Below are 16,361 nucleotides of genomic sequence, written 5' to 3'. Positions count from 1 at the left end.
ATTATAAAGAAATTAACAAAGGTTAATTTAATTAGTGATATATAGTTGATATTTAATTAAGAACCCACTATGCACATATATTAAGGAACGGGAAATCCAAGATCATTATAAAGAGCTACTATGATACTACAAAAATTATGATTTTAAACATTGACTTGTTTGATTTGTTATTGCGACTGCAAAGATCGTGATTTATTGATCGGTGCACCATGCACGAAATTCACCACTTAAAATATGGTATTTTTTTTTCCTGAGAGAAAGAATAGGAGACTAATGACACTCAAAATATGATACTAAAACAGCATGAAATCACTCCTGCATTTCCTGAACATTTATAAATCCAAAGCAATCCAATTACATGTTGGCGAGCAACTCTAAGCTTTTGGAAGAATGGAAGATGGATGCTACATTTTGAAATACTTCACGGTCAATGTCCTCTCAAAGTCATGAAGTTGATAGATTCCCGGCTAGGAGAGGACCTACATGCCCTTCTTTCACATAAAATAACACACTGGTGGAGCTCTCTTCCAAAGGGAGCCCGGTTTTAGTGCTCAAGCTCCATATGTGTAGCCACTAGTAGGATGAACAAGCTCGATCCTATTACATAGCTAAATAAATCCTATACCTTTGGGGACAATGCAACAAATTAAGTCTCCAATCAACTAAAAGGAGGAAAAGAGGAAATATTTTTTACCAAACGACAGAAAGAGAAAGAGGATTGACTGAATGTGAGGCCAACTATAGGTGGTTGGTCCAGAACAAGCAATGGTGGTCTGTGCTTCACTGAGGAAGTCAGTTTTCTTGTGACTGTATCATTCAATCCTGTAAGTTTGTTTAGAAGGCTAATTGCAGGTTTGATCATGACAGTCCACCTGCATGGATTTCATTTGGTTTTAGAGGTGGCATTGTAGTTAGGGATGCGAATGAGTCGCAGTCGGGGCTGGTCTTGAGTCGACAAGCCTCAACCTTGGTACAACCTTAGGCTCAGCTGAGTTTGATGGTTTCTACAATCTACATGCTGACAATTAAAACTAGTATTTCCATTTTCAAAGATATATGCTTTAAATTCCAATTAGTAAGCTATTGTTTCACTAAGTCCAATGCTAAATTAATAAGAGAAGAAATTTAAATTCAATGTCCATTATGTTTAAATTCTGTGCTCATTTATGTTGATTAGAAGAGACAACTATATGTCACAAGAGCTTTGCAAGTCTCATTAGTGGCCTTCGTTTCCAAGGCTTGCGTATGTCTTAAGATGTGGCTTCCCTTGGCCTTAGCAGATGTTGCTGTTGTGCTGCTTCATTTGCTTTTGATTGTTTTGAGTCATAGGGCCGAACCAGCCTTAATGAGACTTTGTATTGTATATTTTTCTTGCATAATTTTCTTTGTATTTTGAAATGGAGATCTCCCCTTAATGCTCCCCGAAAGAGAAAAATAGAAAAAGGGACATCAGAGATATTTAAATCTTCCAAATTTTTCAACGACTCTTCCACAATTGACCAGTCAATCATTTAAATGATTAGTTTTATTAACTTTTATTTAGGCCACATTTTACAATAACTCTTAATTTTTTTTCACAGGGCAAATTTTTTATTGTGAAGAAGTTATTCGATGGTGATAATTTTACTACTTCTGTTTTCAAAATCTCAAAGTGTAACACTCTTAAAAACTCCAAATGACCCACCAGGCAAGACTATTAAGAAATAATAAACATAGAATTCTTTTCTTTCTGGATTACTCATAAAATACAGTTAAATATTGCTATGACTACTAATTATCTCAAACTTTAAGGTTTAAGGATTATAGTTGCATATTCCTATGACTATTAACTACGATGGGTCTCCATGATGAGAAGCCTATACTCCAATCTAGTATATGCACTAATCCAAATTGGTATGGCTTTAGCATCGTCTCTCGCCATCTAGAAAGCTGCAAGCAAATCTTCAGATTGGACACATATCCTTGTTCTCCTCTCTCTCTCTCTCACACACACACATACACACACCAGGGAGAAGGGGTAAATGTGAAGGTGATAAAGTTTTTGGTGAGTAGATTTCTACATTAGATTCTAATATAGTATATGATGCGGGAAGTTCTACTTCATAGGTACATTTCATACTACTCATAAACCAATTTACAATCTCAGCATTTTCCATGCACACCACTTTTTCTTGGAGTGAGCACGTAGAGTTTGTCATGCAACAAGTTTAACAAAGTATGTTAACAATATATCTATATTATATTATTAAACGAGAGAATAATATGTTATTTTAAATTCACCTATCAAAATTTTGTGATCAAAATATCTTGAATTCTTTTATTCAAAAATATGTACAAAAAATGATTAAGAAGTTTTTTGTCTATTAATTTTTATATGGATAATATGTTGCTTATCCCAGCACAAGCATATTTTTTTCATTTCCCAATTAGATTGGATCTCTAGTATAAAACTCTGGAATAGATTGAATTTTATTTTTTTTCTCTAATTCGACTCCTTTCAATCAGATCGGATTCCTAGATTCGACTTTTAAACCTATTACAGTCCGTCACTCATTTTTGGCTTCCTTCTCTCAAATGCGACTGGTGGCTAGTAAACTTTAAATTATGATTTTTACTCGAAAATACTGTAAAGTATGGGCAACGGTCTTTGGCACAGCCCACAAACTAAACCCGCTAGTAGAATTGGATATAGTTAGATTTGAAGAAAGATTTAGCTAATGGCTTTTTTTGGGTAAAACTCTCCTTCATTTGAGAGGTGATTGTATTTGATTATAAATAGGAAAACTTACAACAATAGAATGGGAAGAAAAGTAATTACAAAGATTTTAACAACTCAATTAGAATGTTGAAAAGATTTCTTCTTTGTTTCCAACAACTCTGCATCTTCCTTATTAGTTTCCAACGGCTCTATATCTTCCTTATTGATTTTCAAATCTCTACATCTTCAATAGCATTTGATAGATTGGTGGTTTCCTTTCTTGGAGGGAATTGCATGATTGATGATTTGTTTCCAACAACTCTGCATCTTCCTTGTTAGTTTCCAACGGCTCTATATCTTTCTTATTGGTATTCAATAATTCTGCATATGACAAATTGGTGGTTTCCTAACATCCCCACTCAAATGAAGCTGCGAGATGAGGCTTAATTTGTAGTGATTGAACTCGTATACTGGTCGATCCAATGGTTTGGTAAAAATATCAGCTGTTTGGAGTTTGGATGGAACATGCTTCGTGCGGAGTAGACCTTTTTGGACTTTTTCTCGAATGAAATGAAAATCAATTTCGATATGCTTGCTACGGGCATGAAAAACAGGATTGGCTGCCATGCAAATAGCACTTTGAATGTTAGTTAGGAGGAGAGGAGGGCATTGTAGAGGAATGCCAATATCATGTAGAATGTAGGATAACCAAAGTAATTCAGCGGCAGCATTGGACAATGATTTGTATTCTGCTTCGGAGCTGGAACGGAAGACAAAAGACTGTTTTTTGGCTGACCAAGAGATGAATTGCTACCAAGGAAGGTGCAATATCCTAAGGTAGATCGTCGAGTCTCCTTACAACCGGCTCAATCGGAGTCAAAAACCATAAAGGTTAAGAGCCGAGTGGCGGCGAAGGTGAAGTCCAAGAGTGATGGTGCCATGCACATACCTAAGGATCCTTTTGACAAGTTGATAATGTCCTTGCGTTGGAGAATGCATAAACTGCGAGACAAAATTCACACTAAAAGAGAGGTCAGGTCTAGTAAATGTAAGATATTGTAAAGCGCCAACTATACTCCGATAGTGAGTAGGATCGGAAAATGGCGTGGTGTCCGTGGAGGCCTTGTCCTTGGAAGACATGGGGGTGTTCACAGGCTTACACCCCTCCATTTGAGCTCGTTGAAGAATGTCTAAAGCATACTTGGACTGTGACAAGAGCAAACCATTAGAAGTACGCGTGATTTGAACACCAAGGAAGTAATGAAGAAATCCAAGATCTTTCATATCGAATTCTTTATGAAGATCAAGACTAAAATTTTGTAAAAGGGTAGGATTGGACCATGTCAAAAGAATATCATCAACATAGAGAAGGAGTATTAAAGTGTCACTCTGTCTTTTGTAAATAAAGAGTGAAGGGTCAGCAATGCTACAGAAGAAGCCAAATTTTATCAAAAAAGAGCTAAAACGATCGAGCAAACTATGCACGTGGTGCTTGTTTGAGACCATATAATACTTTGTGTAATTTGCAAACATGATGTGGAAAGTGAGAATCAATAAAACCGGGTGGTTGTTCCATAAAGATAGTTTCTTGGAGAGAACCATGTAAGAAAGCATTTTTAACATCAAGTTATCGAATGTCCCAGTTTTTTGAAAGAGCAATAGAGAGCACAAGTCTTATGGTACTTTGTTTGATTACCGGAGAGAAAGTCTCATGGTAATCGATGCCATCAACTTGATGATACCCTTTTGCAACTAAATGAGCCTTTAGGCGTTCTAAGGTACCATCATAATTGAGTTTAGGTTTGTAAACCCATTTATTGCCAATGACATGCATGTGAGGCTCTCGAGGGACTAAACTCCAGGTTTCATTTTTACTTAGAGCATGTCATTCATCTTTCATAGCATAGATCCATCCCTCATGTTTTAAAGTAGTTTTTAATAGTTTTTGGTATCGGAGGGATGGAGGTAACACTATGAAGATGGGCATACTTGGGATTGGGTTTATAAATACCTGCATTACCCCGTGTGACCATGGGATGAATGTGTTCTGAAGACATGCCGGAAGCCGAGGCCATAAGAGGACTAGATGACATCTCGGAGAAGTGATCCACAAGGATAGAAGGTCTCTCTGGCGCAGTGGTATCTGTGCTTGGGTTAGCTATTACGTCCAAAGTGGGAAGCTCGATAATGTGTGAGGGTGATTTTATTGGAGACATCATAGGGGATGCAGATGTAGATATAGGGGGCTGCTCATCAAGCCAATCTGAAAAGGATGTAATATTTTGTGTGTCGTGGGAGGTTAGATGAAGTGTGCTTTGGTTTTTGTAAGGAAAAGTCTCTTCATCAAACACCACATGTCTAGAGACAAACATTTTCTTTGATTGGGGAGAAAAACATTTGTATCCTTTATGTTTTTGGCTGTAACCCATAAAAATGCATGGCACAGTTTTGGGATCAAACTTATTAGATTTGGTGTGCCAGGTGTAAGGATACCATTTACAGCCGAAAACTCTAAAGGATGGATAATCAGGATGTTTGCCATAGACTGTATAAAAAGGAGATTCACTATGATGTGCAAGAGATGGTAAGCGATTAATTAAAAAGGTAGCGGTGGAAAAGGCCTCCACCCAAAATTTTTTTGCATACCACAGTGATATAGCATAGTAAGGCCAAGCTCACGAATGGTTCGGTGGCGACGTTCAACAACACCATTTTGTTCTGGAGTGTGTGGGCATGACAATTGATGAACTATACCAAGTTCCTGCAAATAATTAGTGAAAGCATTGCTAACAAACTCACCCCCACCATCACTTTGCAAAATTTTGATCTTACGAGAAAATTGTCGCTCAATATAAGCAACAAAGGCACGAAAATAGTTAAAAAATTCAGATTTTTTTCGCAAGGGAACAAGCCACATATACCTACTATGATCATCAACAAGACAAGCATAGTATAAAAAATTATCATTGGAACTAATAGGTGCAGGTCCCCAAAGATCACAATGAAATTTTTCAAATAGACCATAGTCATTATTCAAACAAGGTAAAAATGGTAATTTGCTAAGTTTGCCTAACCGACAACTTTCACAAACCCGAAATTTATTTTTTCCTCGTAATCGAAGAAGTCCTTTGGAATGCAAAGCTTGAACAACAGCAGCTTGTGGATGGCCAAGTCGTTGATGCCAAACTTCACTGTTCACCGCCTGAAAACGCACTGAAAAGTGGGCCTCTGGCGATGTCTTAATTGTGTACAAATTACCCCTCTTGATTTCTCTTAGAAGGATCCTGTTTGTCCCCCTTTCCTTAATAGCAAAGCCAACATCATCAAATTCACAATTTATAGGATAATCACTAGTTAGTTGTCCTACAGATAAAAGATGTCATTCTAAATTTGGAACAAGCAAGACATTGTCAAGAATAAGAGTATGTGATTTATGATGCAAAATAGCTTGGCCAATATGCGTAATAGGTAACATCATACCATTACCAACCATCACATGATCAGTGCCTCTATAAGGTTTGAGATTACGCAACATACCAGCATTTAACGTCATGTGAGATGATGCTCCAGTGTCAGTTGTCCACTCCTGGTCTTCCAAAGCATCACGGATTTGCAAAGCAGTAAACGCCTCTTGATTTGGGGTGTCATCATTGGACTGATCATAGCGAAACCAGCACACAGGGGCTTCATGTCCGTGCCTTTTACAAATTTGACAACGAACAGTTGCATTGGAGGAGTGACCCGAGGTCTTGGATCCAGTAGGTTTGGTTGGTGGAGCAACATTACGATTTGTAGGCTTATTTGAAGGAGTGGTTCTCTACCTTTGCCTGAATAATTTTTGCTATGACCATGGAATGCACCTTTGTTTTTGTTGCCTTTATTCCGTTGACTAAAAAATGCAGTATAGCTATGGGAGTGGTGTTTGTTGGTGTTAGTACGAATTTCGAAGGCTTGAAGTAAAGAAATTATCTCACCATAGGATGGAGTAGGTGGTTTAAGCATAGAAGAAACAAAAGGTTCATATTGAGCACCTAAGCCATTTAAGAGAGAAAAAACTTTTTCTTTGTCAGAGACAGGTCGTCCCACAGCGGCAAAGCTATCGTAAATTCGCTTAAACTCACAAATATAATCATCAAGTGCCATCTCAGAAGTTTTGTAAAGAGAATTCAACTGATGCAGAAGCATAAACTGCCTCTCCTGGGAAGGTTGGGCATATGCCTCTTGAAGAGCACTCTAGACCTTGGCGGCTGATCCAGTCCAATAACAAGACTGAGGGCTTCTTCAGTTAAGCTTCCAATGATCCACCCTCTTAAAAGAAGATGATTCTTCTTCCACTTGGTGTGTTCGGGGCTGAGAATGAAGCTAGTGTTGGATGATCCTGACCCAGCAATAATTCGTGTGGGTTTTGGTGTGTCGCCATCGAGATAGCCAAGCAAATCTTGGCTTGCGGCAAGGATCAGAATTTGCTCCCTCCAAAGAGGGTAGTTATCTGATTTCAGACGGAGGGTAACAAAGTTACCGACAACAATTGTTGTAGAAGCCATGAAAATTCTTCTTCTAATAAGGAGAGTTGCACGAAATTGAGCGGAAGAGTGAATTTTTGTGGATCGGATGATGGTTTTTTTTTTTGAGAGTGTTAGCAATAGGCAGGTTCTGATACCATGAAGAAAGATTTAGCTAATGGTTTTTTTGGGTGAAACTCTCCTTCATTTAAGAGGTGATTGTATTTGATTATAAATAGGAAAACTTACAACAATAGAATGGGAAGAAAAGTAATTACAAAGATTTTAACAACTCAATTAGAATGTTGGAAAGATTTCTTCTTTGTTTCATAACTCTGCATCTTCCTTATTAGTTTCTATTGGCTCTATATCTTCCTTATTGATTTTCAAATCTCTACATCTTCAATAGCATTTGATAGATTGGTGGTTTCCTTTCTTGGAGGGAATTGCATGATTGATGATTTGTTTCCAACAACTCTGCATCTTCCTTGTTAGTTTCCAACGGCTCTATATCTTCCTTATTGGTATTCAATAATTCTGCATATGACAAATTGGTGGTTTCCTAACAAGGTTCTAATTATAAACAAATTAACATCTCTAAATTGTTCAAAAATATTTTTTTATTTTTTTTGGTACAACGGTTACTCATCCTGTGCAGCCAGCAGAACCAAGAGCTACAATCTAGCATAACCATGAAGGAGGGCCCCTTTGGTGTGTCTAAATGACCTTCTTGAAGTACTGCGCTGCATAGGAGGTGATCTAGTTGGCGACCCTGTTTGCCTTCCAATACATGTGTACCGCCTGAAACGCATTACAATCTCGCACCATCTGCCGAATCTCGCACTACAATCAAAAACATCTTTCTATTACAAGATTAAGGATATGACTGGAATGACTTGTTCGATATGCCTGTCGGGGTCAATGCAATTACAATCTACATTTGAGGCATTAACCGTAAATTTTGAGTTGATTCCTGTCCACTTATACTCTTTCATGTCAAGCACGTTAATGTCATGCTGGGTTAATGGGCTAAGCACGTTGACCCAAACTTTCCCAAGACGGTTAAATTGGGCATCCGTCGAGATTAGTGCTACGTTCTTAAATCCAACCAGATTTGATCTCAGCCCCCGCCACCTCTAATCACAAGAATCGGGCTCGCAAAACCGCACCCGATTCCTGAGTCACAGGGAGCACGTGCACTGGCACGTGACCCATCGTAGTTTATACTGAATGGGAAACTGCAGCGAGGAGAGAGAATACCGCCTCCTCCGTGGCTGCTAAGAGTGCGCCGCTACCGCCGCCGTCGAGCGGGATGATGCGGGTTTTGTCGCGGCCGGTGACGTTCGTTACGGGGAACGCCAAGAAGCTGGAGGAAGTCAGAGCGATTCTCGACAATTCCATCCCTTTCGAATCCCTCAAACTCGACCGTAATTTCTCCTTCCACTCTCTTTCTCATTAAACTATATCTAAACTGTATCGAGTTTCCATGGAATCGCGTATCATCCCATGGCTGTTGGTTTTACTATTCGAAGATTTAGTTTGGCATGGGTAGTTTTCGTCGGAAATGCTTCAAATTTCCCTTCTTTTTTTGATGCCTTTACCTGTTGGTTTTGCCGTCTTGAGCACTTTTGATGGAGACATAGTTTATGATACTGGATTTATGGCTCGGCTTCCTGTTGAACTGCAAAACCTAGTTTTGCACGTGTGGTTTCGATGTTAAAAACCCAGTCTTTCGGGCAATATGGCGGCAGATGGTGATTTGGCTCTTTGATCGAAAACATGCACGCCAACTAGTCGTGCAATGGTCTGTGTGATCTGACTTCAGAATCTTGTTTTGATGCCATCGTAGCGATGGGTTTCGAAGGAAGGCTTGCGAAATATGCTGAATTCTGCTGTTTTCGTGAACCCTTCCGAGGAATCTTGATCTTTGGTCAAGGCCAGTTTTGCAACCAAAAGAATTAGTCGGAATAGGAAGGATGCTCTTCTAGTTGGAAAGAACAAATTCATTTTTTTTCCCCGTAGGTATTAAATGAACAAATACATAAGGATATTTCTGGGCTTAATTGAAAGAACAAATTGTAATTTTTTTCCTGTGGGTATTAAATGAACAAAAAAAAGAGGATATTTCTGTGATTTCTGTTCTCCAGGTGATTGGCATCATCTACAAAGTAAAAGGGAAGCTAGAAGTTTAGGGTAGGAAGGTCCAATGCATGTGGGTCATGCCTGTAACGTTTTTTTGGTCTTCCTCTTCCTTTTCTTTTTCCTTTTCTCAATTTTTCCTCCTCTTATGTTGCTTTGATTGGGCTGACAAAGGATGAAGAGAGATACCCCACCTGGTATGGAGCCTTCACATTCAAACTCTTTTCTTAAACTTCTTGCTTGCAACTTCATCATCCTAAGAGGTGAGAAAAAAGAGGATGCAAAGAGCAATTAGACAAAACAATGGGTTGTTTGAAATAGGGGAATTGGGAGAGATTAGAATTGTTGAAACCTCATCTCATGCAGCTCTGCTGCATCTGCCTGGTATCAATCTATGTCTGGCATATCATGTCATGCCCCTTTGGGGACATGGCAGAAAACTCCAATAATGACTTGTCTAGGTAAACCTGGTGCCCCTCTATCTTTTCCATAAAATGTTTCATGTGGAAATTGGTCTAACTTGCTTTCATTTTATTTCAACCCCTTTTAGGTCTATGAGGACAGATTGAAACTCAAGGGCTATCTTGAACATTTCTCTAGCCAATTGCATCAGTTTGCTTTAATTACCATAAGCTGCCACAAAGTTTGTGGAGTTGTGCTATCTCATTTGTCGCTGGAACAAAAGCCTTTAATCTCTGCAGACGTTAGGACAAGATGTGCTTGACTTAAATTATTGTCTCTTTGCTTTCTTGAAGTTAGTGCTCCTTTGGGCATTATCTAATTTTCATTTAATGTTGACAGTATAACTATTTGTATGAGCTGAAAGCACTTCCCCATTTCAAGAAGAATGTCAGCAGACTTCATTGTCTGCTCCAGTGGAAGATTTCAACAAGCATCGCCATGTGACATCCAGATTGTCATGTGTTATCCAGCCAAGTTTGTAAAAATGTGGATGGAGCTTCATCTTCAAGTTTGTTCTCTTGACAAGTTAGATTGTGTCAAGGTTCTTTGAAGTTTGAACCATCCCCATCAATCACCTTGGATTGAGTTATCACCGCATATGGTGTTGATGTGGAAAATCCTCTTCCATCTCTAATCATCTTCTTGTCATTCTGTAGAAGAAGCTCACAGGACCAATAGATTTTCTTCTGCAATGTCGCTTTCCTCAATAGACAAATACTCACCATGTACTTGATCCATGAAATCTCTCTGTTCTTTGGCCTTTCCTTTATTGACCTGGTCAGCTGCCCTGCTGATGTAGGCTGTTAAAAGGAGCTTCAATATGAGGCTTTCAAAAGACACTATTACCATGGATTCCTTTATGTCTTTCTTTGATTGGAAAAAGTATATGAGCAATTTTAAATAAAATATTTACGAGCCTAACGTACCATTTTGTGTTATCAACTTTGTCAAGATCAGGATTGAGTTATAAGTTATTGCAAGGTTGGGTTGGATCAATTGTGGATTGCAAGATTTTTCCATTTTTCTCGGAAAAAAAAATACAAGAAATATGAAAATTGAAAAAGAAAAATGAGCCGATTATAGACTAGATGGTTAAAGAATAAGTGCTCATAGGAAGTCAGGTTTCCACCATCATATACCCATATAAAGTTTGGTTAATGTAGCAAATACCATCTAATTATTAATGATAATTCCTTGCTACCTATCAATTCAATCATCCTTTAACTCATGAACTCTGGAACTTTTTTTTGTTAAATTTTAAAAGTTAGGCACTCTAATGAGCTTGCTAATTTTGTCTTCAGGTCTTATTATCGATAAATTATTTAATGAGCCATCTAGTCAAATAAATCAACTTCCATATTATCTAAGATGCACATGACATGGTCAAGTTATATCTAAGTATCCCAGGGATTATATGATCCATAATATGGATCTATATATTTTGTGATTTTAGTTCATCTCAATCCAAAAATGTGTAAAAGATCATTTAGGACTATTTGATCCAAATCATAAGATCTGCACTGTGGATCGTGAGATTTTAGTACTAATATTTCCTGTTGCTGGCTGTGATTGGCCTTTCTACCAGATAGTTTTGAAGAATGTGTATCCTCTTAAAGCTAGCAGCCTTCAGAATTTATTGAATGCATTATAGTTGCACTACTCTTTATGGTCTTAAACAGGCTCCATCCTTGGTTCAGGAATCCTTTATAAACAGTTTTCAGTGCTGGGGAGCTGTGACACCGATGCTTGGTCATTCCATCTTATTTCATGGACGATCATTCTCCAATTTGTGAATGATTTCTTGTTGTTGGTGGTGCTATGCTTGGTGCAACAAAAGGTGAATTAGCTGGTTTGATTGTGTAGGTTTGTCTGTTCGTAAATATAAGTTGGCTGCTAGAAAGTCTTGGTAACTTTAGATAACATAAGTCAACCACTATGCTGTCAATCTTTATTGGTTGATAATGATGTCTTATAATATTGAATCTAACCTTATGAGGTTTGGCAGATGGGCTGCCAATTTAACTGTTTTTAACTGGACTAAGTGCATTCTTGATATATATCTGGTTTGGTTTCAGGCACATAGGCAAAAGAGAATATTATAGATATTTGAGTTGTTTAAATATCTTTCTTGTTTTTAATCACTGACACTGAAAACTCTTCAGTGCCAGAATTGCAAGGTGAGCCTGAAGAGATATCTAAAGAAAAGGCCCGTATAGCTGCAGTAAAGGTATTTCATTATTGTGTTCTTGAATTACTGCAAATGGTTATCAATTAAACGTCTTTAAATTACTGAGTGGTCTACATAGGAAAAATAAAGCATGCCCTTTTCATATTATTCAAACTTTTCATTTGGTCCATTATTTCTTGGAAGGTAAATGGACCCGTACTTGTTGAGGACACCTGCCTGTGTTTTAATGCTCTAAATGGTCTCCCAGGTTGTGTTTCTATCCTTACTTCTTGTTGCATTTCTATTATTTGATTTTTTTGTGAATTATGACGTGTTTGGTGCTTCAATGTTGCAGGACCTTACATGTAAGTTTTCAATCTTTCCCACCTTTCTTCAGAAATCTTTGATCCGAACACTGAAATCTAGTGAAGTTCTTTGACGACTTCCCCCACATATTCCAAATTTTTCTTCTTATATTGTGTCCATGGCTTTTTAAATTCTGTAATACTGAACTCCTGATTTCCTTTTTTTTTGAAAAAAATGGCATGATTGATGACCAGAAAGTGGTTCCTGCAGAAGACTGGACATGAAGGTTTTAGATATTAAGCAATATATATTTTCCCTATCCATTTTGTTTTCTATCCGAACTCTTTAGATGGCCTTTTAAACTTTTACTTGTCCTTTCAGGTCTCAACAATATACTGATGGCTTATGAGGACAAAACAGCATATGCTATGTGTATATTTTCTCTTGCTCTTGGGCCAACTGAGGAGCCAATAACATTTATTGGGAAAACACAGGTATGATGCTTTGTTTTTGTAATGATTTATTTTAAAGTATAATTGAGAATATGTGTGTATCTGTTAATCCTTTTTCTTCCTCTCTCGTTATCATGCTTCAAAGTAACAAGCATCTTCAAAATATAACATAGTACAGATTAACAATACTCGTGTGGGGCACCCGCTCCCCACCTTTACTTCTTCCTCTAGAGAAGCACCCCAGTTTCTCCCTTTTCTTTCGCTCCCACATGTCTCCATTCCCTCCTTTCTCATTCTTTCTATCTTGATTTGAGTCTCCTATATCTCTTAGGAACCCCCATATCCTAGTTAGAGGCACTGAGGGCTGAGAAAAAGGGCATTTTCCTAATGATTCTGTTGTGTAAGGCTATTGCCCTTCTTTCTTTCCTCTTTCCTCATCTTTCTTGTTATTCCTGGGTCTTCTTCTCTCTTGGGCACTTCTTCTTCTTTTTTTTTTCTTGGGGGGTGGAGGGGGGGGTGTTGGTAATTGTTGTTGTTGCGAGTTTAAAGACCCATGGGGACAGAGATATCGACACAAAGGTTAGAAGGCAAGGTAACTAAGAGTATGAATAATCATGCCATTGTAGTTCAACTATATGAGCTTCCCATAGTACATAAGCAACATCAAGAATGTGCTGTTACATATAAACATAATTACAAGGCCCTAGAGTTTTATGAAATAGTTTTAGTTTCACCTTTTTTAGGTTCTAAGATCTAGGATTTAGGAATAAGGCATCTTTAGTGTCTAATCAATTCCCATATTGTCCTCCTCTTTCCTGCAGTTTATGTCTTATGCTGCTTAAAATCACGAGCAATGCAAAACTATAGTTGCCTGTGTTAAATCTCTATCCTGCTTAAGTTCTGATTTATGTATTCTTTTCAGAGTTTGGAGTCCTATCAGTATCTTATCACAAATAGATAGATAATGAGCTCAGAAGGCATTAGTTAAGAGAGGACTTATATGGAGAAGACTTTTCTAGCAAAAAGTGGCATGTTTGACCATGTCTCCGGTGAGGGTCTTGTTGATCTTAAAGACCTGTGTGGTTGCTAGTCTAGGTGCTTATACATTACCTCAGTATGCATATTGATGCCAAGCATGAATGTGTCACTGTTTGAGTGTTCTTAAGACTGCTGGATCCTTCCATGTTATTAACATTGCTGAACCCGCTTGAATTTATTTCTTTGTTTTATTCAAATAATGATTTAACAGTGAAGTTATCAATTGCATTTTGACAGTGAAAGTGCAACTACTTTCTATTTGTGTAGCTTTTCATCATGTTTCATCTACCTGTTTTCATGAAAGGAGTGATTAAAGCAGATCTGCTTCAATGCATGTTTTTCATAATCATGTCTTTGTTTTCTACCATTATTTTCCCTTTATAAGTTAATGTAGCTTTGTTTCATCAGCAATCATTCTATGTCATTCAAAAACAAAGGAAAACAAAAATTTTAAAAAGCAGAATAATTGGGGCCAGATGATCATCTGATCGTGTTTCTCCCACACCCTCTGCAAATCAGTGAATATATCTTTAGATAGAACTGTCTCCTCTGTACTCTTCAAAATTCGAATTTGCTGGAAATATATGCTCACACATCGGTTGTGGTTCCTGAATTGTAGGGAAAAATAGTTCATCCAAGGGGCCCTGCAGATTTTGGATGGGATCCTATCTTCCAACCAGATGGATATGACCAAACGTAGATATTCTTTCTTCCTGACATTGTGGTGAATTTAACTCTCTTGACACCTAATGAATGCTTCTATTAATCATGTGACTTGGTGGTGCAGCTATGCTGAGATGCCAAAGGAAGAGAAGAATAAGATATCCCACCGCTCGAAAGCTCTTGCAATGGTGAAATCACACTTTGCAGCAGCTGCCTATGTTTTCCAGAACGACGGATTAGTTTGATAGCACAGCTAGCTAGATGCTATAAGGATTAACTTTGTTTTCACCCCACCATATTTTTTGACTTTGTAAGCCACATACAGGGCTTTGTTTAAACACGGTTAAGGTCATAAATACCAGTACATCATCAATACAGTATCTGCTCAGAGGGAAGTCACTTTGTGGGCTATCAGCATTTCCTGGGATGAAACAGCATGCTGAATGATACAGGATAACAAATGGAGATGGCTTTTCCAGAATGCAGGCTATTTGTTAGCCAAATGAAGACCTTTATTCTTTTACTGCGTGGAAGTAAACCAACAGGATCATCGAAATTATTATATATGGTTTTGCTGATTCCACATCCAAATTTGCAATCATTACCTAAAAATAAAACACTTCCATGCAGTAGGAAGATATAGAAGCTGTGACGACAAACCAGGAGATCTTAACCACTCTGTGCTGTCCCTTGCAGAATTTTTTTTTTTTTTTTTCCGCTAAGCTATGCAGCATCCAGCGGATGGCATCCGTTACCACCACCACCACCATTACCTCTATGTATGTCCTGCTTGCAAATTGTCCTACTACACAAACAGATATACAGGAACGATAATTTCTTTACATTGCCTGTTCTCCAACTCAATCTCAGTTTTACTGCACATTTTTGATGGACCTTCCTATATACTGTTTATTTGTATTTTCCAATCAACCACAATAGGACCAGCAAGCTTGTAATATTTCTACCAGTCCTTGCCGCTGGGGATATATTTTCACCACGGCAAGCTTCACTAAAATCTTTTGTATAAACTGTGCAGTTTCTTTTCTCTCCTAGCTCTTGTGAAAGTGTTCCTTTTGGTGGGCAATTAAGTTCCATCTTTAAGGGCTTTGGATGCCACATTTCGGTGTCACGGTCCATCCTTCCTGCTTGGTTTGTGTCGTGTTTATTCTACTCAATGTAAGTTGGTCTGTGTTATACTCAGCTTTTTGATCAATGCCTCTTCACTGCAAGGCATCTGAAACAATTTACAAGCTCACGTTATGCATTCAATTCATCATACTAATTATTAAGGTTTGTGCGAATGATAAATTTTCTGGTGTTTGTTCAGGAACAACTTCCTTCTTTCCTTAAACTTAGGCAAGTCAGCTCAGGCAGGACGACGACCAGAAAATAAATGCATCCCAAAAAAAAAATAATCGTACAGCTTCCATTGTTTCTGTGGCTATGATTCTATGATAACAGGTGTGTGAATGTGAGGAAGGAAATGCAATATGGTACCTGTCATCAATAGAGAGTGACAATATTTAGAGACTCGGCATATGGTAATGCAATTTAACAAGCTTAACTGTGGCACTGGGAGGGTGTATTTTGGTCTTGCAAGATCTATTACAACAAGACTGATCTGTAAGGACCACTATGTGCATTTTCTCCAAGAGGTAGACAAGTATTGGTGGCTGACTCCAAAGCTTTACACATGTACATAAGCAAGAAGAAACATCCACCTGCTTCAAGGAGTTCATGCTCAGAACATCCCTCCTTTACAAATGGATCACAACTGCCTAATATGAGTGGTAGCGTAAAACACACAAGCTTCCACATGAAAGCATACTTCAACTAAGTTGTGATACTCAATAAGGCTGGATAAATAACATACAGCGTGGCAAGATACTATTCCACATGCATTACAATCTACTGTATACTGATTTTAGAAGACA

The 16,361-nt window shown here is 38.0% G+C and overlaps 1 protein-coding gene across 2 annotated transcripts; it reads left to right on the top strand.

Moving 5' to 3' along the window:
• Nucleotides 1-8,440: 8,440 nt before the first annotated feature.
• LOC103717733 (Inosine triphosphate pyrophosphatase family protein) lies at nt 8,441-14,826 on the top strand. 2 transcript variants are annotated; one of them, XM_088718239.2, is made up of 9 exons: nt 8,488-8,627; nt 11,499-11,638; nt 11,964-12,028; nt 12,173-12,236; nt 12,324-12,333; nt 12,529-12,560; nt 12,656-12,768; nt 14,384-14,460; nt 14,552-14,826. In XM_088718239.2, exons 2-9 carry the CDS (start codon nt 11,620-11,622, stop codon nt 14,670-14,672), a joined length of 501 nt encoding a protein of 166 aa, XP_088574365.1. In that variant the 5' UTR covers nt 8,488-8,627; nt 11,499-11,619; the 3' UTR covers nt 14,673-14,826. The 2 variants fall into 2 exon arrangements, with proteins under 2 accessions (XP_008804447.4, XP_088574365.1); XM_008806225.5 differs by lacking the exon at nt 11,499-11,638 and having other exon boundaries at nt 8,441-8,627.
• Nucleotides 14,827-16,361: the final 1,535 nt, after the last annotated feature.

This window comes from Phoenix dactylifera, chromosome 3, assembly GCF_051530095.1.
Source record: "Phoenix dactylifera cultivar Ajwa chromosome 3, Ajwa_hap1_PhDact_Kaust_v1.1, whole genome shotgun sequence".
In the NCBI taxonomy this organism is placed as follows: Eukaryota; Viridiplantae; Streptophyta; class Magnoliopsida; order Arecales; family Arecaceae; genus Phoenix; species Phoenix dactylifera.
This window is presented reverse-complemented; position numbering and strand designations above follow the sequence as displayed.

Coding starts and splice junctions, on each gene's coding strand:
- LOC103717733 (XM_008806225.5), top strand. CDS start 8,513: ATGATGCGGGTTTTGTCGCGGCCGGTGACGTTCGTTACGGGGAACGCC. Junction 8,628..11,963: donor CGAATCCCTCAAACTCGACC/GTAATTTCTCCT, acceptor AAAACTCTTCAG/TGCCAGAATTGCAAGGTGAG. Junction 12,769..14,383: donor CATTTATTGGGAAAACACAG/GTATGATGCTTT, acceptor CCTGAATTGTAG/GGAAAAATAGTTCATCCAAG.